Source organism: Lottia gigantea, assembly GCF_000327385.1.
Source record: "Lottia gigantea unplaced genomic scaffold LOTGIsca_92, whole genome shotgun sequence".
NCBI lineage: Eukaryota > Metazoa > Mollusca > Gastropoda > Lottiidae > Lottia > Lottia gigantea.
In genome coordinates, this window is record NW_008711014.1 from 788,544 (window position 1) to 813,965 (window position 25,422).

At 34.0% G+C, this 25,422-nt stretch overlaps 2 protein-coding genes across 2 annotated transcripts; one reads left to right on the forward strand and one right to left on the reverse strand.

The window, feature by feature from the left end:
* Positions 1-17,330: 17,330 nt before the first annotated feature.
* Positions 17,331-18,248, reverse strand: LOTGIDRAFT_65836 (hypothetical protein; the record flags this gene model as incomplete). The annotated part of the gene is made up of 2 exons (XM_009068622.1): positions 17,331-17,687; positions 17,868-18,248. Coding segments are annotated over 2 exons (738 nt in total), but the record flags the coding sequence as incomplete, so codon positions are not given.
* A 4,169-nt stretch (positions 18,249-22,417) lies between these two features.
* LOTGIDRAFT_170042 (hypothetical protein) lies at positions 22,418-24,088 on the forward strand (the record flags this gene model as incomplete). Its single annotated transcript, XM_009068669.1, has 2 exons — positions 22,418-23,635; positions 23,963-24,088. 2 exons carry the CDS (start codon positions 22,418-22,420, stop codon positions 24,086-24,088), a joined length of 1,344 nt encoding a protein of 447 aa, XP_009066917.1.
* Positions 24,089-25,422: the final 1,334 nt, after the last annotated feature.

Below are 25,422 nucleotides of genomic sequence, written 5' to 3' on the forward strand. Positions count from 1 at the left end.
CATATTAATGATTGCCAAGTAAATTATGACTGGAACTCTCAAACCAGTTTTCAAAATAAGGCTCCTGATCAGCAGGACATTACACTTCACATACAATCGATTAGAGACCTTAAAATCATCTTACATTTTCAAGAAAAAGGCTCTTGAATAACAGGTTCTGAAAATTGATAGAGCTATGTTATTTCTAGATACAGTATTCAAGAATAAGCCCCCTGAATAGCAGATTGTAAAATTTCTAAATTTACCGGTATGGATATAGAACTGATTTATTTTGGGTATATACGGTAGATATATCTATCACAAGCCAACATATCAAGTGAAGTCAGAGAAAATAAAAGATAAACCCAGTTTTGTTTACATTCACCAAATCTATTTGTATCATAAACTGTGAGAAATAAACTCTAATTTAAACCTTTTTACTTCTATCTTTACCAAATACCAGTCAGGAACATACGCTATTTAACTTATCAATAACTTTCTACAAATTGTGTTTTACAAGCTGATAGAGCTTAATATAGCTTAATTCAGCTATCTGTAACACTTTTTATAATGAAAATCTGATGTATGGTTTTTCAATCAAAAAACAAATATATTAGCTTATATTACATTGACATGTTCCAAAACAGAATATTGCCATTTTGACACCATAACTAATTTAATCTTTCATTTAATTGCAGGCAATCCTTAAGTCACATTTTCATTCTAAAATAGGATTTGGGTTGTTAATAATACTAGCATCTGTTCAGTGTTGTTATAAATAAGACAATTACATTTCTGTAAGCAAGAAGAAATTATCAAAAAGTTTATTAAATATTGTGGCCTAACTTCCAATAAACACAGATGTTAAATATATCAAACTGGGAAGATAAAGACATCTCATTTTATACAAATTATTATCATAAACAGACAGAAAATAAAATTTGAAAATAATAAATACATTTTTAAATAAAATTGCCCACACAAAAAAAAGGCCAGAGTTTAAATGTTTTAAAACTGACAGTTGAGGTTATTGATAATATGAATTATATATATTTTCACCAGTACTGCCAATCCTATCTGGGACTCAATTATTCACAGGTGTTATTATCCAGGCTCAAAGATAGAGTATCATTTTTGAATGTATGCTAATTATTTGCAAGATGTATATTGTATATGGTAGTGACTGGTAGTGCTTGTGTTTTGGAAGCTTGACTATGACTATGTAGTGTTTAATCCTGTAAAGTAGGGCAGGATAATTCACCTTTTTATATGTACAATGACAGCTAAGACAGAAAGGGTACCTAACATCCTGCTACAATACAATACCTAGACTAGACGCCAGCAGAACACTTCTTACTAGATAGTTCAAGTCTTGTATAGTTTCAATCATATTTATTCTACCCAAAACAAAATGCAATGTAAGTGTTTTAATATTTCAAATTGTCTGCTGATGTCCATACTATCTTCAACTACACATACTATGCATCTGACCTAGTTACCAGAAACAGACCATGAACGTTTGCCATTTAAGAGATGTAGCTGAAAAAAAAACAGGGTGAAATAACAGTAATATCGCCTTACCTGTATCGAACAGTAGGTAAAGTTGAACTTGGTTTGTAGTAAATTTAATATCTGTGATACGTATGGTAGCTCCCACATACAACGTAACTTTTCATATGGTTGGCAATCTGAAAAATATAGAATGAATACATGTTATTAACAGTGGCGAGCCAGAAGGGGGGCAAAGGGGGCAGCCAACCCACCTCACAGCTCCGAAAGCAAAAATCTTATAACTAGGTTAGAAATTCGGGATATCTCAGCTTTTTTCCCCCCCATCCCCCTGGGACGTAAACCTGGCTTCAACACAGGTTATTAAGGAATAAATCAATACGGGAATTCCCATTTGAGTATTAACGTAATAAGAATGAATCACAGCAATCAGTGTACCAAGTATCCACTTTTTCGTAAGGTGAGTGATATCCAACATCATTATCAATACCATCTAGAAACTTTTCAAATTCCTTGGACTCAATCAATAATATATTGAAAAAAAAACAACCTTTCCATGTACTTTTGAAACAATATTAGCGCTAGGATACCCTTGAAACAGTGTTAGAAGTTAAGACCTAAGGACATCTTTGCGCTAAGATCGTTTCGAGAATACACAGCCAGGTAAAGGTACACACCAATCTCTAGAAGACACTATACATAGCATAACGAATATTTTACTAAACTTGAAATTATAGTTATGGTACTAATCAATTAGCACAATAATCAAAGTCACTATCAACTGCACGACTTTACTGAAATTATTTTATACAAATAGACACAAATTGACAACAGACGTCTGCTAAAATCACATAAAGGGAAGTAAATCCTGGAATCACTAATAACTGCACCTTTCTTACTACCGTACTTAATAAATAACCCTGCGCCAATGCCTTTTGTGTAAAAAGAACCCTATCCTCACTGAACAAAATTAGATCTCAAATGACATTTGACGTCTGCTAATATCACATAAAGGGAAGTAAATCTTAGAAGTAGAATGTAAGGTGAATAACAAGGTCAAGAGGAATCCAGTTTATTCTTGTTTAATAGAGTAAAATAAACTAGGTAGTAAATACCAGAACTCATCCTCAACTAAATATATTAAAGAGAGACAGAAATGAAATGGAGTTTTACATTCGAATCCTAACTGCTTCTGAAAAGGCTAAAGGCTCGTAATACCATACCATGTACAACAAGAATCCTATTTTTGCCAAAAACTGTTGGAGAGACAGAAATGTTATCATGATGGATTTTATGGTTCTAATTATGATAATAAATACTTCCAATCAATATCCAATCAGGGCAATTTTGCCAGAAAAGTAAAATCCTTCATCTTTTAATTTTTGACTATTGAGGAATCTTTTTGTGCACATTCCACAGCACAATACACATCTAAATGACCTACAGTTATAATTTTTCCAAGTTAACTGCTCAAAGAATAAGCCATGAGAAATGGAATAAAGATTATCATGGCCGTTGCTTTTAAAGCAAGCCTCATTTCAATTTATAGCAAATCAGCTGTATTTACTTCTGATTTCTGAAAGCAAGTTGGCTATAAAATAACAAATCATTGCAGTGTGCACTAAGAAACTCTGTAACAGTCAGCCATTGTAGAAAATTACAAAGAAAAACAAAATGGATTAAGCCTTACCTATCACAATTCTACCCCAAAATAATATCAACCACAATTATCAGGTGTGTAAATTGAAAATAAAATAATCTCAAAATCTTAAAGATCTAACTGATATCCACCCTGCCGTCTGTAAAATTTTGACCTACTGAAAGCTTATGACTATGGAGCTAAACAGAATAAAAATCTGAAAATCCTACAATATATAAGTGAATGGGTCTCACAGCATTTGGGTTAACTTAGAAGACAATTAGGGTGAGCACTGAGCACTATGAACATTGAATTATTTCACATGTGATCCACTCACTTATTGATCAAACTGTTACAGTAAATCAAACACTTTATCAAAAGAAAGGATTTGTTTCACTTTGGATGAAATCCACTTATTCATTGGTCAAACTGTAAAGTGAGAGCCAATCGCACACCTTGCTACAACATCAAGCCAGCTTAAGGCACAAGGCAAACTTTGGTTGAAATTCACTCACTGATTGGCCAAACTGTAGAGCAAGAACCAATCATACACCTTATTACAACATAACCATAACCATAAATATTTGTCACAATGTGTATGAAATCCACTCACTAATTGGTCAAACTGTAAAGCAAGAACCAATCATACGCCTTAACAACTATTACACTCTTACTGATTGGTCAAACTGTACAGAACCAATCACACATTTTGTTACAATACCAGGTCTGCTTGGGCACTGGTTAAACTTTGGTTGAATTCCACTCACTGATTGGTCAAACTGTAAAGTGAGAACCAATCATACATCTTATTACAGCATAACCAATCACACATTTTGCTACAAAACCAAGATTGCTTTCAGCACTGGTTAAATTTGGTTGATTTCCACTCACCGATTGGTTAAACAGTGAAGTCCTCATATCAAAAGTCTGTGCCCCATAATTGCCAGAGCCCGTATATAGGTCTGAATGTCTTGATTACAAGTCTATGCCCCTAGATTACAAGCCCCCCATGAACGTCTGAGTTCCCACATTAAAAACCCAGCCTATATAAAAGAAAGAGGTCAGGTATGTCTACATTATTAAAGATAAAAAGAGAAAATGTTGAAGAATAATTAAACAAACTGTCAGATTTCCTACTATACAATATATATCTAGCTAAAAATAACATCAATCTTATACACTGGAAATATCTGGAAAAATATATATCAGTCTACTCTTCTATTATTAGGTGTGTTAAAGAGGCAGTGTGCTCATTGATGACACTGTCAGAATTGAGATAGGTTGTGATTGTGGCATAGGCTACTTTTTGGAAAATTTGAAAAAAAGGTATTTATTTACATATTTTGAAGAAGAAATACATTTGAGTCTACTCATCTATTCTTACCTTTAGATATTAAAGAGGCAGTGTGTATTTGTTTCCCTTGAAATATGTGCACCAAATCAAGTTTTATTTTTCAAATAATTTCTTTGGGAGAACCCTCTCAAATGCTCTGAAATGCCTATTCAATTCCACAGAGCATGAGCATTTTAAACCTTGACAGATGTCCCCCCTCCCCCCATTGAGTAATTCTGCCCCTTGTTTGTAACCCAATGAGGCTATATCAGCCACTAGGTACATGATTAGTATTGGAAAGAAATTACACATGCATATATTGTGATGCATTTCCAGGAAATGAAATGAAATCAATGGAGTTTTATGTCCTACTTTGCATTTCCAGGTGGCAAGAAATGTTTACTTTGTAAGTTATAGGGGCACCTGTTTTGATGTCTTGCGTTAAAAAAAGGATTACAAATTAAAAGAATTTAAAAAATTTAAAGAATAAGGAACAACAAAAACTGAAGTTGTATAGGAAGAATGTTTGTTATTTTATTGTATTTTATCTAAAACAGGATAAAAAAAAATTTCTCAATTAGGAAGAGTGGTGTTTGTTTTTTCTTTTATAACATTTGAGTGTATCCTGATTTTCTTGGTAATGTTATATTTTAAAATATCTATAAGCTATTAATAGTCTAAAAGCTAAATTAAAAGTATAACCAAATGAAAAATTTACTCTCTCTTATACACTCTTAATGAACCAAGATAGATGAGACCTATGTTTTGGATAGCTTTAGATAGATTATCATCATCTGTAAGGGAATTAGGATTAGGTGCAGTTCGTCAATCTGGGGGTCTAAAGGTGGGAAATGTACTGACTCAACATGGGAACGTGATGTCTACTTTCACCCCTTCTTCTAAAAAAATAGAGTAGTACGGTACGGGAAATATTTTTTAGTTTGGCCTGAGAGTGAGATAAGAAGAATCTGAAGCTATTTATCATAGTCAGAGTTAAGACAAAACTGTTTACTTCTCCCTATTGTCTATAGTCAGTCTGATACCTTCACCTTTCACCTTCTATATACATAGAATAGGATATTTTTAAATATTAATAGATAAAACTACAGCTCTGGTTCCCAATTTGAGAAGTGCTGAAGTGCATACACTGGGACAAATGTTAGAAATGTACTGAAATCAAAAGCCAAAGCTCATTGAAACTTTGTATAAATCTGAGACAATTTATATTGTAATAAAAGCAATAGGTAGCCTAATTGAAACTGCCTTCTTTAACGTGCAAGAATTTTATGAATTACAAGATGCCTCATATAATTGCAGTTGTGAGGGCATCAGGGTTGTCACAGGCAGTAGTATATGATTTGGGCATTAATATTAAAATATTCTAGACAGGAGATTGAAGAAAAAGATGCTGTAAAAATAAGAAGGCATCTGTAACTCATCTATCTAAAAACAATGGCCTTCAAGATTATATCATTCATAATATTATGATTTTAAGAAATTAACCCATTTATCTTATTAGATTAGCATGACTTAATTCAAACAGCTTTGATAAAAACAAACAAAAATCCTGCCTCTAACCAACCAACCACAAACTTAAACTGAGACATAAAAAAAAATGACAAACCTCTAATGTTTTTATCCTAGTAATCTTTACACCACCATATCTCAAGTAAATATCAGAGTTTAAATTCAACAAAACTGACTCACTGCCGAAAGAAAAAAATGGCTTCCAAATAGTTTTGTTAAGTCAAGATGTTGAGTTAAAAGTTTTTCTATATCAGACACAATTCTCAAATTTCAATCCAATCCTGCAGTAAATTATCTACAGATGTTCACTCTGGCTTGAGATTGTTTTAAGCTAGTTAGACTACATAGAAAACATACCACAGTTAACTTTTCCACAGGGCAATATCACATCAGCCTGGTTTCTTGTTTTATGTTATGTTTTTAACATTTTACAAAGTAGTCTTACTGATTAAAGTTCATTCATTCATGAAACATAAACTATTTTGTAATATGACTTAAATAATCAAATTTCAGTTAATTTTCAGTAACCCCAAAAAACATAAGGAAGAGTTAGCTTACAGCCTTGACAATTTTACAATGTTCTTATTGCTGTAACATATCTTACATGCAGCCTACAATTTGTGCCTGTTGCTCTACAATTGATGTATTGAGCACTATTTTAACAGTGGTATTTCTCTATTGCTCTACAACTGGTGTATTAAGCATTACTTTAACAGTGAAAATATTTCATTATTGTATTTTATACAATTATGCCATTAAAATGATTTATCTTTGAAATAAAAGTTCAAATTTCAATTTAGAAACCACTCTTTATTTTGTGGTAGTGTACAGTCGAGTCAATTCTAGTAATTCTGATTTTTTGGTCTTGCCACTGGGCCTGCTATGATACAAAATCAAATACACATAATCTCAATATAACTAAGACTAGTGCTAATTAATGCAAAGCTGTTTGTCAATTTAAAAATATGTATAAGATATTTTTAATATTTTTAGTCTCAAGATCAACATTCTTACATTATAAGATTATAAATCATAAATCAGAAGATTTATTTCCCCAACTCTTGCAACTGACTCTCCTTTATAAGTCAAAGGGAGGTAATAAGATTTAAACGTAGTCTGTAGTCTTGTCAATACAAAGGAACATATAACAGAACTGCCAAAAACTGGAAAGAAACACACTAACAATATGTTATTAATGAATATTTTACAAAATGATGTAGCCCATTCATCACTGACTCAAATCCACAAGAACTATGTAAATCTTACCAGCCTAATCCCAACTTTCTTCACATAAAATCCGCGAAACTTTTGAACAAGCCATATTGAATTCTCCAAATTTTAGAGTCAGTGTAAGGGGAGTAACTCGTGCATTTTTATAATAATGTAGTTGCCTCCCTTTAACCACTCTATTACTGGTGTGAAGTACTTGTATTTATAAACTTATGGATAGCCAATATTCAATAACGAAAAGTTTTAAATTTATTTATTTATCATTAAGAGTAGACAAAAAAAAAATATTACAAATCATAATCCCCACCAAACCCTTAAAAGTACCTGGCTGAGGGGGTGGGGTCTGAGGCCTTGTCTATCGTAGTCTAGTAAAAAAGAATCTGAGGACATCTGGCTAAATTACTGGAGAGGGGGAAATAGGATGATGAAAACGCCTATTGCTCATATAACAAATCGAAAACCCGTAATGTCGAACCCATTATTAAGTTAAATGACTAACATCGAAGTCGTGCAGTACACTTGTAACAATGTAGGCCTACTTGTATTGTAATGAGTGCAAAAAACTATATATCTATAAATATACTATTAAACAATTGCGCATACAGGATACAGTTTCCGGGCTGATAGGAATTTGACCCCTTTCGGCCTAGATTATTCACCCCGTCAAAATTGAACCTATTTTTATTACGCTGCGTCTGTCTGACTTTATGTCTATACAATGAATGTAGAAATAGACGAAATCGGGGCAAACGAGGATAATGTGCGTATTGACAACATTATAGATCTGTGTTATAGATAGGAATGAATGCAATGCCCCCCTCCCCTTCTTAAAATCTGGGACTCCTACGCCTTCTCAATTCCATTTAATTTCTACAATACTAAACATAGTTGTCATAATCATAATGCATTTTGTTGGACAAGTATAATAATATTAGGTTTAATTCTCCTATTCCGATATTACACAGGAAATCGATGGCACACTGATACGCCGTTTACTTTGTAGAAAAGAATGAATTAAATGCCTCTAACCCAAATATCTCATTTGAAATTCGGACTCCAAACCTTTTCATTCGTCCCCATGATGTCATGATATAATGTATTTTGTTGAACAAGTGTAATAATATTAGGTTTAATTTTCCTATTCCGATATTACAGAGGAAGAAATCGATGGCACACTGATACGCCGTCAAGCATTCTATAAATTGTACTCAGTAAGGCATGATTCACGTATATTTACTACAAATCCAATACACTTGTCGTGAAAATCAATGCTAGTCGAGTGTCAATGGTGGTTGTTATATCGCATGGAACTATCTTCTACAGATTCATGATATTTTTAGAATAGATTCCAGTAGGCAACACTTGTCAATGTAATTATATATCGAGAAAATATCGCATCACCTACGTTTCCTCGGAAAAGGCCAGAGGTATCTTGGCAAATGGCTAGATATCGTTCAAAAACCGAAATGGTTCAGACTGATAATGATGTACTAATGTAAGATGCCTTGTAGCAAACTACATGGCAATGTCCGTCTTCTGAAGTCCAACTAGATGCAATGGAAAATCATGTATTATAGGCCATTGATGGATAGGACATCCTAAGATTGGACATCACCCAATCCATATCGTCTTTAAAGAGTAACTAGTTAAGGGCAGATAATGGGATTCGATGGGCAATTACGCTACTCTGGTGCCGTTTTATTGTTTCAACTATAGACATTCCTTCTAAGCCCTAACCATTATAATTAATTATTAATTAATCGGACAAAAGTTATAATAGTTTATTTGAAACATTGAAACACACCCAATCTCTTAATGCCTGTTTAGAGACGCTGTAACCAAGACACTGATTAAATTCTTATAGATTAGTGCCAAATTCGTTCTTAATTTGAAAATTAAATTCATATGTTTTGGCCTCTTATCGGCATTCACCAAGAATCATAAAACACATAAACTACATCGTTCTATGTTAATGAAATGAATTTTGCGTGGATTTTTAAAGCCTAGTTTTCTGTACCACATACCTTTTAGTGATAATCAAGGCTCATTATTTGATGGGAGACCCTTTTCGGAAGAGAGATCTACATTTCAAATTGTCACTGAAACGAATTTATATCTTATTAGACGATGGGAAAGAGCGCAGATTTGGGCGGTTGATTTTGAAAGACGAAACTGGTCTCTTAAACCATTAAATAGCTATTTATGTGACAATGAGATGGACTTTCGTTTATTTCATTAGGTTCAAGTTCAGAGTCCATATCGATCGAGACCTTTTGGTGTGACCTGTATTTCCTCTTTACTGAGCCCCTCCCTGCTCAGTTTGCCTTGCGTTTAACAGATCCACATTTTTTAAGGTTTTGCCTCTGCTTTGTTACCCCCCATCTATTTGAATGACCGAGCATCGACAATCATGCAAATATTATATGGACTGCAAGTCCTACTACTTCAGGCAAGACCATAAGACATTCTGATCACAGAAGATTGTGACACACACAGGTAATGTGATCGTGACCAATTAACCACCATTGTGCAAAGAAGGTTACTTGTTATGAGGCACTGTCGGGAAAGGAGAGAACAATTTCGAGGTTTCAGATGTAAAAATAAGCAACTGGCAATGTTCTGTTGAATATGTAAATATGAATGTTACATGATGCCAAAATATTCCAAACTATCTCTAAAAATAGAACTAACTAAATATTCTAGTGGCAGTTGGCGTCGTTAAAAATAATTCAATAAAAAGCGAAAGAAAACAGAATTGCGCAGGTACATATTATTTAAAACAGACTCATCGAATTTTGAACGATAAAAATATATTTTTTAGGTTGCCTCACTGAAATAGCTCGGCCTAAATTCACGGTACACTGTTATCGCGTGCAACCCACATCGATTCAATCTTATATATACCGGGATATTTTCGTGATCTAATTTTGCCGTTAACTAGTCCGAAAGTTGCTAACTTTTTTTATGGCTTCTGATAGTTTTATTGATAGGGCTTAGAAGGAAATTATGAGAAGTTAGGTTATATAGTCAACAACTTTCTTGCTGAATGCCAGCTGCCCAACATAGTAGGCCTAATCAGACATTAGCTGATAACGATCAGACAGTTTAGGTCAGGCGACAACTGCCCGATATAGCTATCTATCATGCCAGGGTTGTAAGGAACTATACAAGAGGGTGGGTATTTAACTAGGTAAAACTTAAAAAAAGTCATCTTCCTATGTACAGACCTAAGGTATCGGAGGGTAAATTTAGGTAACCAGCTTCGCCCCATGAGGCTTTCTTAGGATATTAGGCAGTGTTTCGGACTATCTGCTAAAACTAAAAGTAAAGATTTCAACCGTAGCCTACTTTTGATCTGCTTTATTATTATTACACAACTTGCTCTATATTTCATCGGTGAATACCAAAATCATTATCGAGACCTTCGTATTGAGGAAAAAAAAAACCTTGGGTTGAAGCGGGAATGTGGTTGTAAAAATCGTTAGAGCGCATTTAGAAACTTAGGCACACAAGGTGTACGTGTACAAAAAGGTGCAAAGACAATCATTACTTATGTACTAGGTTCATGAACAGTATAAGGTATGATATATATTGCAATGAGTTGGGTTGGGGTGTGATAGGACAGTAAAGATGCGTATTATAAGGTGTACCAGGAAGCAAAAGGTGCAATAATGATCACTGTATTAGGTATATGAACAGTATATCGAATAAGTTACGACATACATTATATAATTCTAATATATATGAACATGTATATACGTTGTATTCATATTCAACATAGAGTCCCTGCCTTAACAAGCAAGATCGAAGTAGTGCATGTGTAAGCATGCGACTTGCAAAAGTAAAATAAAACAATCGGTAAAAAAAAGACAAGTATTATACAATGTATATTGATATATTGATAAAGGTAGATTATACTTTCTAAACTACGAGAAAATCAAGTGATATGAAAACTACAACAGTTATATCATGGAGAATATCGATGATAAATAAATAGAGCGAAACAACCAAGTATTTATCGTTATCTTATATACCACAAGAAAGTTCAAATATACCCCGACAAATTTCTATACACCTTGTATAGTATAACACTAAAATATGCTCATATACTCTTCGTATATCAACAAAACTGGTATATAATAACCAGGGTACACAACGAAGGTTTTGTATTATATCATAAAGCTATGGTTTAAAGGGGAAGATTGTGTAGCAGACGAAATCCAGGAATTTCAGCACGAAGATTCGTTTTCCCGCGATAACATGACCTAAAATTATTATTGATGCCACCGACTGCAATTAAAGATAAATCTGTTACCTACCTTGGCCTTTTATCCTACGCGGCATTCCGTTTTCAGCCGAATATTTCTCGGATTTGTCACCAATTATGATATTCAGTGACCTCCATTTTGCTCTGTGGTAGTAAGATCACGTGATAGGTAATTGGCTGTAGATTGGTTAACGATATTTTGGCGGTAAATCTGTCATTGTTTGGAGATAACGACCTTGATCTATCTTTTTGAAGGTTGACAAAGGATTTTGTCCTTAAAGTCATCTGTTTGAAGCTGTTTGGATGTTATCATACATAAATTGGTTCCTTAAACAATTTAGGTGATATATCAAAAGATGATCAAAACTATGAGTCACGATTATCTTTCAAATGAAAATTGCAGGCCCTACCACGTAGCTTCATAAGCCTAGATGCCACTCGGTTTGCTCGTGATGAAATATAGTCGATTTACCGTTTTGATGCACTTCAGTCACTGGTAATGGTTGATAGCAATTGGAGACATCAAGGGGAATCAATAATGCCTTCATATGCAGAATAACTTGTTTCTCCAGAATTACCTGCAATTGCAGGCTACTGGAGCGTTTACTATCAAATATAGAGCCTGGCCTAGAAGACCTCAAACAGCACCCAGAAGTTTAAGGAAGACAAATGTTTGGACAAAAACGGGGTGAAATGAGAATGATATTTTAAGGCTTAAGCCTACCATATACTGATTAGTCTAAAGACGTCGCTATGAAGGCCAACTGAAGGAAATATTTATATTTAAGGTGGGGACCAAAGCCTTCTCTTTCCTGATTTTCTTTTGTCTTGGGGATGGGCTCAAATATTGTGGTCTCACTTGAACAACTGCTTCAGCTCAGGCCCATAGCTTCACCCCCTCCCTGAAAAATTCAAAATTCAGACTACTTTAATGTCTTATTGAGGCCCTCCTCGAAATATTTTGCAAAAGCTGTGGCAGCAAATAGTGGGATTTATGGATGCAAGGTGCCCAAGAGGTTGAGAATAAAGGTTTCACATTACCAGAAGAATCAATAATAACAAAATGAATGATTGACTATTTTTATCTACTAGTATGATATATGAAGAATGTTTATTGAATATTATATAACATTAAAGCATGCTGTAATATCATATTTTGAGGCCAATACAAAAATAATTTTGATTCTCAAAAGTAGCTTTACCATAATAAGCGACAAGTTTAATATTTCAGCCAAAATGCACATACAGAAAAATTCTTCTAAACCTGGCAGCCCAACGGAATGATGGAATTGGACCTCCCATCATTTATTTTGAAGGGAGATGAATAGGCTGAGGACTGAAAGGACAGATATTGAAAGTACATGCAACTAATAATCTTAGTAATTTTAACTGACAAATGCATATCTTATGCTGCTGAATGCCTGACACCTGTTTAGGGTAAAAAAAAACCTCATCAGACAGAATTTTTGAATAGGGCATTAACTTTTCAAAATTTGTTGAACTTTAAGCAGGTGTGAAATAAGCAAACATTATTTTTGTATTGGCCTGATACATATCAAGATGAAGATTATAATTGCATTGTAAATAATAATTATAATAATAATAATAATAAACTTATTATAAAATTGGATTTGCTGACCTTGGTTTGATATATAAGTATATAAATGCATTAAGTAAATTCACAAAAAAACATAAATTGGCAAAATAAATCTGTTTTGAGACAATATTGGTGGGTTTATCTTTTAGGTTTTGGTTAAGGGAGTAATATAAAAAATTTAAAAACTGTTTGTGCTTTGTTGAAGAAATTTTGAAAGTCTTGTTTTTTAAATTTTCAGGCACAGCCGTACAACACAAATTGAATTGTATTTTATTTTTGATTCAACATTACAGTAGAAACATGGGGAAGATAATGCTTTTTAAGTTGAGGACAAGAATTCTGCTTTGTTAGCGGAAATTCTGTCCTAAAGTTCAGTGAGCTTAATTAGCTGGGAGAGCAATTCAATTGTTTTTTAAGAGTACTATGTCTCTTTTACCACAGTATTGGCAGTGTTCATGAACAACTTATGTACATAAAAATTTGATTTTCATTAATTCCAGCCTTATTGAATTTTCAGCTGAATGAGAGTTTGAGATAAGATTCAGTTATACACGAAAACTTGGTTACTGGCCATGATTTGTTTTTCATAAAATCCTCATTTTTAGCTTTTTGTCAACAATAAATAATTCTATAAAAAGAAGCTTAAGTTCTGAGGACTTTGGTGTAAAAGCGTAAAAAACAATGATGAAAATATGAAATAAAATTGTGCAGTAATATTTGTGGCATCTATTAGGAAGCTTTCAAATATTCTTGGTTTTTAACCATGAGGTTACAATACAGCCAATCAAAAGAAAGATATCATAAACTTAATAACTTAAGTGATAGAACCTCTGCTCTTATTGGATGCACTCATACAACTTGGACTAAAGAAACCTCTGATGATTGGCCGCAATTCATCAAATCATGAAGCAAGAAGTTTGATTTTGGTTTAGAAAACATCTTATCCGATTGGTTGCAATTGGATCTCAAGGTTGAAAACCAAGATGGATTGAATACTTCCAAAATTTTGGCATAATAAACACTAAATGTGCAGTTCATAAGTTAATAATAATAAAAACTTATTGTTTTTTTGGCAATGAAATTCAAAACGATTCTTTAAAAATATAGATGTTTAGACTTACTTCACTAACAAAAATAGCCTTAACTCGTTGACCAAAATACTGAAGCAATGTTTAGTGAATACCAAGGATTTTAAGGAACTTTATCAACCCTACAAAATTCCATTCATCGAATCGAATATGCGACAAAACAAAATGCAAAATAGGTCGCGGTCTGAAATGACTGAAATAGACTTAATCCTTGGTATTCACTGCAAGTTGTGGTCCCTGAATTCAACAAAATATAAACAAAAAATATATGAGGTAACTACTAATAAATAAATATATCTGAATTTGAATGAATATTTGCAACCTTCCTTCACAGAGACAGTCATTTAGTTCAATTTTCAAAAAAAGGATCACATAAAATAAATCCATTGACCCACTACCTTTTTTCTTCCGAGTAATGGCCCAAGTGACTGATTCTGTCATGGACGATCATTTAATCTAGACATTTTGTCTTTATCTATGTTTTTGGACCTTCCTGATTTAAAATCTTTTTTGATTTCACAGAATATGGTAATTTGATTGTAAATAACTTAACAAAATTTAATGGATAACAATTACTCCCAATATTGTTTGATGATAACAAGAGAAACACAGTCAACAGATAATTTTTTTAGGATATTGCTGTCCATAAAAAGTTGAAAGCTTTTTTTAATTGTGGCATGAAAAATGAGCAAAAATTTAAAACAATGATTCAATAAACCGGTAATTCAATGTTAATGATTGTAAAGAGATTTTCTAAACTTGTATCCAGGCCATCATGGCTTCCATTTGCATTATTCCTACTTTCTGTCAGATGTCTATGGTTTCAGTATAATATAGAAATGCTTAATAGTATAGCTTGTGTGAAAGAAACTTTATAAAACGTTTATCTCAAATGGAATTGGAAAACCCAAAAGTGGTGTGACTGAAAATGGGAAATCTGGAGTGGAGATACATAAAGTTTAGAAAACCTAATTAAATTCCTTTTAAGTGCAAAAGCACTCTTCATATATTTTGACTAAATTAGATATCATACACTATATATTATTGGGATAAAAACACTATTTGTATTGACTAGAGCAATAGAGGAGGCATCCTGTATACCTTATAGATTCTTATTATATGTACCTTCACTTATTACCCTGGGATAACTCATACAGATTGATGCAATATTATAATTCAAGCTCTATTCTGGTGACCATTTTTAAAGCCAAAATGACCAATGAATTGTCTTACAAATTAACAAAACCTCCTTAACACCATAGCCCTCACGTGTTCTTGTGGCATCAACAAAACCACCTAAAGGGGCCCTCATACCATAGCGATTTCTTGTTATGTATGGTTGTGAATATGAATAGTGGTCATAAACTCTCATGCAACTGAATTTAATTGGTACTCATGACCACATTCATTATTCACAACCACACATAAGTGATTGGTATGGTGTGAGAGCACCTTATGGAATTTCTTCACACGGGCTAAATAAACAAAGGTACTAAATATATTCATGATCTTCTAAGTAAAGCACTTGCTACTATCAAAAGTATCATAGAAATGTTCATGTGAAACATCTATATATGAATGTGTGAGTTATCTCAGGGCTATAAGTATGTATATGAAAATTTCCAGGCATCACAGCATGTAAAAGAGGTAAACAAGAAATGGTATGGATCTCTATCTTTCAAGAAATGTAATTACTTTACTTTACATATAATTTCCTAAGTTAGCGAACACTTTAATATCATTAATATTCAGATTCAAACAGCATAAGTTAACAAGTCCAGTTAAAACATAAGTTCTTGACAGTCACCTAAAGTATATAAACTGCAGCTTCAAATCAAAGCTTCTAAAATAATTTTTGGCGTGCAGTGATGATATGACAATGTGTTGGCATATACATACATATTGTATAGTTAGACAAATGTCCTTATGCACATTCAAAACATTAACACACAGTCCACTTTATATTGGGGTAGTTTAAGTAGGTAAGACCTCGCTAAAGAATGGCTCATGTTGTTTCAATTACTATTGATTCTACCTCAAAACAAAATAGACTGGTCTTGATTAAGTTTGAACATTCCCTAGATGTGCTTCAGTATATCTGTCGCACTAAAAACAGTGAAAATCAAGCATATGATAATAAAAATGACCTCAATAATTCACCCACAGAATACACAGTATTCCTCATTAGAAAATAACTAACTTGTACCAAGGCTGTGACTTTAGCTAAATTTACCATTCATGTATGAAATTTGGCTGTATTTTTACCATATTATTAAGCTACCATACTTATTTTAGACTTTGAATCTTTTAAAATGAACCTGAATTTTGTTGGTACTCAATGTTTTCTATTGTGCTATCTGTGGACAATTGTTCTGATTTCAAAGATTGGATTGCCTGTGATTTTCAAAGACAAATTTGACCTCAAAATTATTAAGTGAATGCCTTGTATTAACATCAGTATTAAAATCTAAGACATTCTCTACAAAGTCTCAGTTTATCCAGCTCCAATTTTCATTTATATAAAATAAAAAGAGTGTTAATTTGTGCAAAAATAATGGGAAAACATTTCTTCAACTCACAAGCCTTGATACGTAAACATTTCACAGTTGGACTAACAACAGAACAAGCATAGATTTACATTTAACAGCAGTAATAATGGTGTAAGAATAGAATCTAATGGATTGTGGATGCTTGATCAATAAGGTAAAGGTATTTAGCATTTACTTTCATATCAAAGACACCTTTACTGTTTACAAGATGTACAGAGAAATGGGAATTCTTTTCTAAAATACAAGCTTTTGAAAACAATTTTGTTGGAGGATTCAAAGCTTAAAAGTATATAGTTCTCTTAATATTTGCTTTACCAGATGAAAGAGCTCAAGTTTAGCATTCTGTATCACTTTGAGAATTAGTGCTCCTGCAATGCAACAATTATATAGGCTTCAACTGGTAAAACAAATATCTAAAAAACTAAATCCCTTTAATTACAGATTTCCAATTTCAAGCACCTGCATCCATTAGATTCTAGGACATGATATTTAATGGAAGACTATATAATAACTATCCTAGGATACAAAAGAAGACATATTGAGGAAGGATTCATCCGATTGTATCAAAACTTCCATATCTTCTTGTTCTGCTGCCTGCTGTATTCTCTTAATATGAGAGGACATGTGTTTCTTTAGGTCCGACTTCAATATGAACGATTTGGCACAAATTTCACAGTGGTATGACCTTTCACCTCTGTGCGATTTCATGTGATATTTAAAGCTACCCGTATCATTGAAACCTTTCTCGCATAATTCACACTGGAAAATCTTCTCTTCTGAATGAACCTGCTTGTGTCTCTTTAACGCCCAGCTGGATTTGAAGCCTTTAAAGCAGATATCACATTTATAGAATCTTTCCAAGCAATGGACGTAAGCTATATGCTTACGTAAGTTGCTTCTTTTCGAGCAGGCAAAATTACACTGCTCACATTTATGAGGTTTGGAATCTTCTTTAGCAAGGGGTTTTTCCTGATCATTCTTTTCTAAGGTGGGAGTTTTTAAAATCTGACTTGATTTTGGTACAGGACTAGAATCTGTTTCTTTGGTTGGCGTATGGTTATCTTGGTCATAAGGTTCTGGCGGAGTAATCTCGGGTTTATTCACATCAGTTGGAGAATCATAAAAGTTTGACTTCTTCAAATCTTGAACTGGAACCATAGTAGGTGAATCTTTGGTGGGATTTGGTTTCTTCTCTGGTTTGTTGTGGGTCTTCATATGCCGATCTAGATCTTTTTGTGCAAGATATGATTTTGGACAAATAGTGCATTTTTTTGATATTGCGCTATGGTAGATGAGTTTGTGACGTCGAAATCCACTGTTGTCATTAAAGCCTCTCTTGCAGTCGTCACACCAGTATTTTTTTATGACCGAATGGATATTTTTATGTCTGTTTAAATCACTTTTACCGCTGAAGCCTTTCGAACAAACATCACATATGTAGGGTTTCTCTCCAGTGTGTGACCGCATATGGAGAATGATGTTCGAATGCTGACCAAATGCCTTTGAGCAAATGCCACAGATAAATGGCTTCCCATCTGAACCATCTCTTCTGTATTCAAATTTATTTTCAATTGATTTGAATTTGATTTCTGCATCGCTTATAGGTTTTGTTACAATGGTTTCTGAGCTTGAATCTTCTAATTTGAGAAAACTTGTGTCATATTCATTTCGCTCAAGAGAGGTAGCTTCTTCACCATACAAAATGGCTAAATAATCTTTGAGAATACTTTCGCTATCTTGGTCTAGCGAATCGAGAAGCGAGGAATCATTGGAACCCAGTTTGTCACTGGTATAGCCCTCAGAGGTAGTTGCGTATCCATTCACACTGGTGTCAGTGAATACAGGATTAGGCGAAATGAGGTGCTTGTCTTTCCGGCCAACTTTTTTCTTGCAGCGTTTCTTGATGTTCATCAGGTAGTTGTCAGTCTCTGTAGACGAGGTGGGAAAACTGGAAAATTGGTCCATACTATTTGGTTCTTCAGTCATAGTTCTGACAATCTTCGGCACATTTAGAATGGTTCTGTGACAGCCGGAAGTTGGTTCTAACTCACCATTTGATGAATTGGAATGTTGTGAATCCAAGTCTGAATTCAGGAATCCATTTTGAAACGGGGCATCAGTCGATTCTGATAGAGAATCATCCTCCATTGTGACCTTATATCGAAACTTTGAACTTTTAAATTCTTGATAAAATCATGATGAAACCTTCAACTGTGAGACTCCCTGAAAAATAAAATAAACAAAGCGATTAAGTGGAGGGGTTCAGAGAAAACTCACTGATTGAGGCATCAAAAGTGTATCTGTGGTGGCAGTGAAGTATTTCTCTAATAACAGGAACCATAAACATCTGACAGAAAAATTGAAATCGTATGGTAGACTTAAAGTCTAGTGGCAGTAAACGTCGTTTGAAATTTGAAAAGCACAAGAGTAAACACATCTAAAAGTCTCTAATATTGATTTATAACTGATACAAAAATCTTCAACTTCTGGGTCAGAACCATATAGTAAAAGATAACATAAAAAATATTAGTTAGTAGATTCTGCGAAAGGATGTCAAGATAAATTTTATTAGATATTCCGAAAGGGAAAGCATATCCTGCTACGCTAGCAACACCTGTCATGGTACTATATTGGTTCCTGATACACATAAAAAAAAACAGAAAACCTCATTGCAACAGAACTTTAAAACTGATGATGAAAAATAGACAATACATTATGAATAACAATTTACTGAAAAAAATATAATTTTCAGAATTTTGTCGAAGTATTGTGATTATAATATTTTCAACTTGTTTTCAATTTACTTCAAAAACATTATTTTTTTATTTCTTGAATAACAGAAATGATTTAAGACGAAAGCAGATTTTTTTACAAATTTATTTCTGAATTCTAAATATAGAACATGTTTTTGTTTGTTTTCCAGTTTTCCTTTTATTTTTTTTTTAAATCATTTTCCTCATTATCTAGTCAATTTTCAATATTTTATTGATAAAAGTACATCAGAAACATTTAATGAGAAATGAGTTCAAAACCTGGCTTTTATCATTTCAAAATTTTAATTCATCTACAATTAAATCAAACGAGAAGTGATATAAGACCCAATATAATTGACAGGCTATGCAGTGGAGTTTCTAGGAAACATTAAGTGAGGTGGCTGAGAAAGTGACGCAAAATTTTCCAGGGGGAACTGGTCATTCTTTTACAATGTTAAAATTTGAAAATGGAGGGGCAAAAGTCGGGCCAAATAGTGCTGCCCTGGCCCCTCGTAGAAACGCCACTGAAATTACAGCTGATAATAGGTAAATGAAATGAAATGAATGGAGTTTTACGTCCTACTTTTCTGCACCATGTGAGCTAATGAAGACGGGCAACACCATGCAGGGTGCAATGAGGGAAATTTTTCAAGGACAGCGGCATTAGCCTTCTCTTTTTAGATTTCCAACTGTCGAGGGATCTTTAACGTGCACAGCCTGTAGCACACGGGTGTAAAGCAAAAAATATATCTGAAATATTTAGATCAAATTGTATGGAGGTGACTGCATGTCCTTTAAGTTACCTTAATTGATATCAGATCGATAACCTTACAACATATAAACAATCAATATTTGTAAAAAAAAAATCGTTTCAACATTCAAAAAGTTAACGTAATTTGAGTTTTGTGATCTGGTTGTATGATTACTCAAACAGTATTATATGCATTCATTTTAGATAAAGTTTTATTAACCCATCAATTTACTGTATTTTTAAAATCTTACTTTTATCCTATTTCAAATCTAATGAAACAGGTCCTATTTAAGCAAGGACATGAATAGCTAAGGGCAATATTGGAAGATATCCGAAAGTCTCTTAATTGGGCCACTTCACCTAAGGATTAAATGCAAAGTATTTCATAAAGTAAATCATCTGAAGTCAAATCATTAACTATTCAATTATAGGTTTCGATCATGTAACTATTATGCTAAATTTCTACAAATTATGTAGAATAATTATTATCAATAAGAATATGATGTTAAAAGTATAGGCCTACCAGTAAAAAATATTCAAAATAAAAACAATCTCAAGTCAAAAGACTCAATAACAGTGTATTAGAATGCTGACGTAAACTACCAAATGTAATAAAAGTACACAAAAACCTTTGAAACCTTGAATGAAATGAGAAAGTACAGCATTGAGTTCATGCACATTAATAATTCACATAGAAAATGAGATCACAAAGTCCACTAATTTCATTCATTCTTCAAATATCAGCAGGGCAATAACAGTGATATACCACCGTTGCCCTCATTCTATCAAAATACAGCTATCACAACATGCATTTTACTAAAATAAGTGAATAAAACGTAGATAACGAAGGAAATACTGACCACTCCTAACGGTATTAAAATGAGCTGTGCTTTGTTTGCCTCAACCAGGAGTCGAGTTCTACGCCTACCCGTGAACTCTCTATACTCAGTGCGTTGCGAGAGCATAATTATGAGGCCGTGATAGATGGATCGAAGAGAGAAGGCAAGTGTTGAGCTATGCGCCGTGCTAGTGTGATTCACACTATATACAGTTAGCTTGAGTAATGTTCCACTTTGTACTACATCGTTACCATATAACGTTAAAATCTATACTAAAATTCTTACCATATTTATTAACGGGTCATAGAACGGCGCTCTGACCTCGAAATTATGTCCCTCTCTTCCCCTTTTTGAAGACCGGTGTCATTGATTAAACGCAGCGAATATAAATCACTGCATTTCTGGAACCAAGGGATGCTAAATTTCATAGGATGGAACCAAATGAAACAGTCACAATTCCACAAGTAACCTGTTATTGATATTATGAGATAAACGTAATTGAAGGAATCAAAACAACTTTCGCAATACAGACCTCGAAATACCGGAATGTTTTATGAATAGGAGGGCATTTGAAGCGGATTAGATGTGTATATTGGTTGACTGTGCAGATATAACGGCATACGAGGGCATTATCACCAATGTAAGTGTGAAATATTTAATATTAGTGTGTATTGTTTATACGATTATGGAGTATTATGAGAAGAAGAGTAATCCGTTTAAAGCTGTCTGCACTGTTGAGGTTATCTTCTGCTTTTATTATTTCATCTACCTTAAAAAATCGAAGATGTTCCAAGTATTTATATGTTGACCCCAAGAATTGTGACCCATTTCATAAGAGACAAACCATTAAAATTAATTGCAATTTGAATATTTAAACTTTAAAATCATATTGATTTTTTGTGAATATTTATAATGAATTGAGCCTGGACCTTATAGTGTTAGAAGGCTTATGCAGCCCCCTAAGTCCCTAGGAGTGGATCTTATGCAAACTGTCCACTGATCCTTAAAATAATCAATGCCTTCTTTATATGAGACTAACATTGGTTTATAAAGGGGTTTTTTAGAGGGTTAATGAATTTAGTTCTTTAGTCCTCTCATCAACAGACATTAAGTCCTCTCATCAACAGACATTAAGGCATGGAATCAACAGTGGCAGCCGAACTTGTTTGCTTCAGGTTTGCCGTTTTCTAATTTCAAGAACTGAATACAGATTCATAAATATATCTATTAGCTTTTAAAGGGATATATGAATTCTTTGAAGATCTTTCAGTGGATGTACAGTGTATGAACTTGGTTGGGGTAGGGAGGAGCTGCACCATCAAGCATTAATTTGAGTTTTTTCTTATATTTATAGAAATGGAGCCACCTCCACCGTCATATAATGAAGCTGTTACGAATTCAAATTATTTCTCATCAACTTCAATAGATCTTGATGATGATTCTGAAGAACTTGGAAGTTCAGTTGATCCCCTAAGAGACGAAGTTCATGGAGCAGAGAGTTCGCAATATGAGGAAGATGCCGAAACGAATGCACTTTTAGAATCAGAGGATGTCACTCCAAGAAATTATAGTAGTCCTGTAACACCACCAAATAATGTAGGAGAATCTCACTTCAGGACTAGTGTCAGCCCATATAGCTCTGGAGAATCTCAATTGAGAGCCAGTGGAAGTCACCATGTCTCTGGATCCCCTCCACAAACACCAGGGTCTCAAAACAGAGCCACTGGAAGCCATCCTGATTCTGGAACGCCATTACATAGTGGAGAATCTCAAAACAGAACCAGTGGAAGCTTTTCTAGTTATGGAACACCATCTCAAACAGCAGAGTCTCAAAACAGAACCAGTGGAAGCTTTTCTGGCACTAGAGCACCATCTCAAACAACAGAATCTCAATACAGATCCAATGGAAGCCCTGGTGGTTTTGGAATACCATCACAAACAGGAACCACAAGAAGCTCTTCTGAAGCACCGTCACAAATAGCAGAATCCCATACAAGAACCACTGATAGCCCTATTGGTACTGAAACTCAGCAACAAACCAGAGAAGTCCAGTCTACACCATCAGCACAACCAGATCTCACTGAATCTTCAGCACAAACTCAACCACCCCCTCCAAGTTATGACGAAGCCTTCATGCGTCCAGGTCAAGCAAGAAACAATATGCAAATTTCAAGAAGTGCTCTAAGTGGGGCATATCGGGATCCATTGCTAGATCCAGAACAGCCCCCACCATCATATAGTGCCGTGGTTAGCTCTCAAGGCTCACGATATTATCCCCCAGTCAATGCAGGAATTTTGAATTCATCCTATGCAACACAACCATCTACTTCAGGACCTGGAATCAACAGGTACCCTGCAGAACGCACATACGGATCTGGCGCACATGGCAGCTATAACTATCAGGGATATCAAAGAATGCCACATGGGTCTTATATACCAGTAATCCATAATGCTAATGAACAATCAGGTTTTTCTGCTCCCTCTATTGCTATATATAATTCCTTTCATCCGGCAAGGCCAACCACATCTACTGGTGTCCCTGGCAACGTACAGGGCTATAATACTACACCACTTGTAAGTATAATTCATTTATTTTCAAAAAATACTTCTTGTTCAGGGACATGGATGTCTAAAAATTCATCTCTCCACAGAACTTTTCATAATAATAAAACACACTGGCAGAAGAGATGATGATATTATCAAAACTACCAGTATACTGTCATTGATAATAACCTCAGTGGAAACACAGTTATTAAATACCTGTGAGCTCTCTCTCTGTCAGCTTTTGCTCCCTATGCAAATGCGGCTGCCCCCCTCGGCAGTCCCCCTTAGGCCTGATCATATGGATTTTTAATGTAAAATAGACAAATTTACTGAACAATTTTTCTCTTTCTGTTTCAGGCATATGTGGACCCCAACTCTATACCCCAAGAAAAAACCAATACGTGTGGTAAATTATGTACTTTATGTGTTTGTGTTGGTCTGATATTTATTCCTTTGATAATTTATCTCATGCTTTTAAACTGAAGTCTGTGGACCATGTTGTGGTGAGAATTTTTGGCTCATGGATTCTTTGGCTGAACCGAAGTACTATATTAAAATTGTTTGCTAATGTAGAGAGTCAAAAGGAAATTAAGCTACCAATTTGAGATTACTGTATAATATGATGCAAAGACATTCAAAGTTGTCACCAAAAAAAAACACTTCAGTAGTTTTAAGGAATTCCTGAAAGAGATGCTAAGTTATCCAAACTGAATACTCAATATAACTTGTTGTTGACTGTGTGGATTTTTCAGATAAGATACTGAAACCCAAATACCTTTACTAGCCATCAAGGTCGTCGATCTTGGGGGATACATCGATTAGGAAATTTGACGACAAATTATCATTAATCTCTGGCATTATCTATATATCACACATTGGAGGTAGGTCCAAGAGAGATCAAGAGATAATAGTAGGCCTATTCCATGTTGCCCAAATAGTGTTCAAATCAACCCCCTCTGTTTGCGAAACTGATCGCCACCCCTGCTGGCCATGTGAAAGTGATGCCAAGTTGACATTATGCCAACATTTATTTATTAATTAGGCCTAGAAGTATTAAAACATAACTTGAATCATGTTGTTACTCAGAGTTTTATTAATTAAGACTATGTAGAATCTTCATTAGGTTTGTAGTTGGTTATGAGTTGGTAATTCCAAATATTAAATTAGCATTTATTTATTATTCTCTCTTATACTCAAAATAATGCTGTGATACATACCTCTGTTGTATATGAGACAAACCATGTTTTGGTAGGCCATACGTTGATTATATATTTAATCCATCATTTGATGAGTTTCTTATGCCCCTATGGCAAACATTTTTTTTGTTTTGTTATTATTTATGGCCAGTTTTAAAGTCTGTTCAGTGTTTGTTGTATTTTATATTGTTATCAGAAATTTATATATCTGTGTTCAAGTGGAGTCTTGTTGGTTTTTCTATTCTTTTTTATTTTGAAGCTGGAGTGTACAGTACCCCTTGAATTTGTCAAAATTATATGAATTATATCATTTTACCTATTGATTATCACACATTTGATTTAAAAATATAACAACTGAAAATATGGTAGAAAATGGGGGAAAGGGAGGGGAAAATTAACTATTAATATCTGAGGGTGGAAATTTTTGTAGGCCTTCATGCTAATGGCGCTCTGACCTTCATCATTTTCTCCTTCTCTTCCCTTTTTGAAGACTGTTATTATTCATTAAACGCAGCAAATATATTATATCAGTGCATTTCTAGAACCAAGGGATGCTAAATTTCATAGGATGGAACCAATTGAAACAGTGACAATTCCACAAGTAACCTGTTACGGATATTA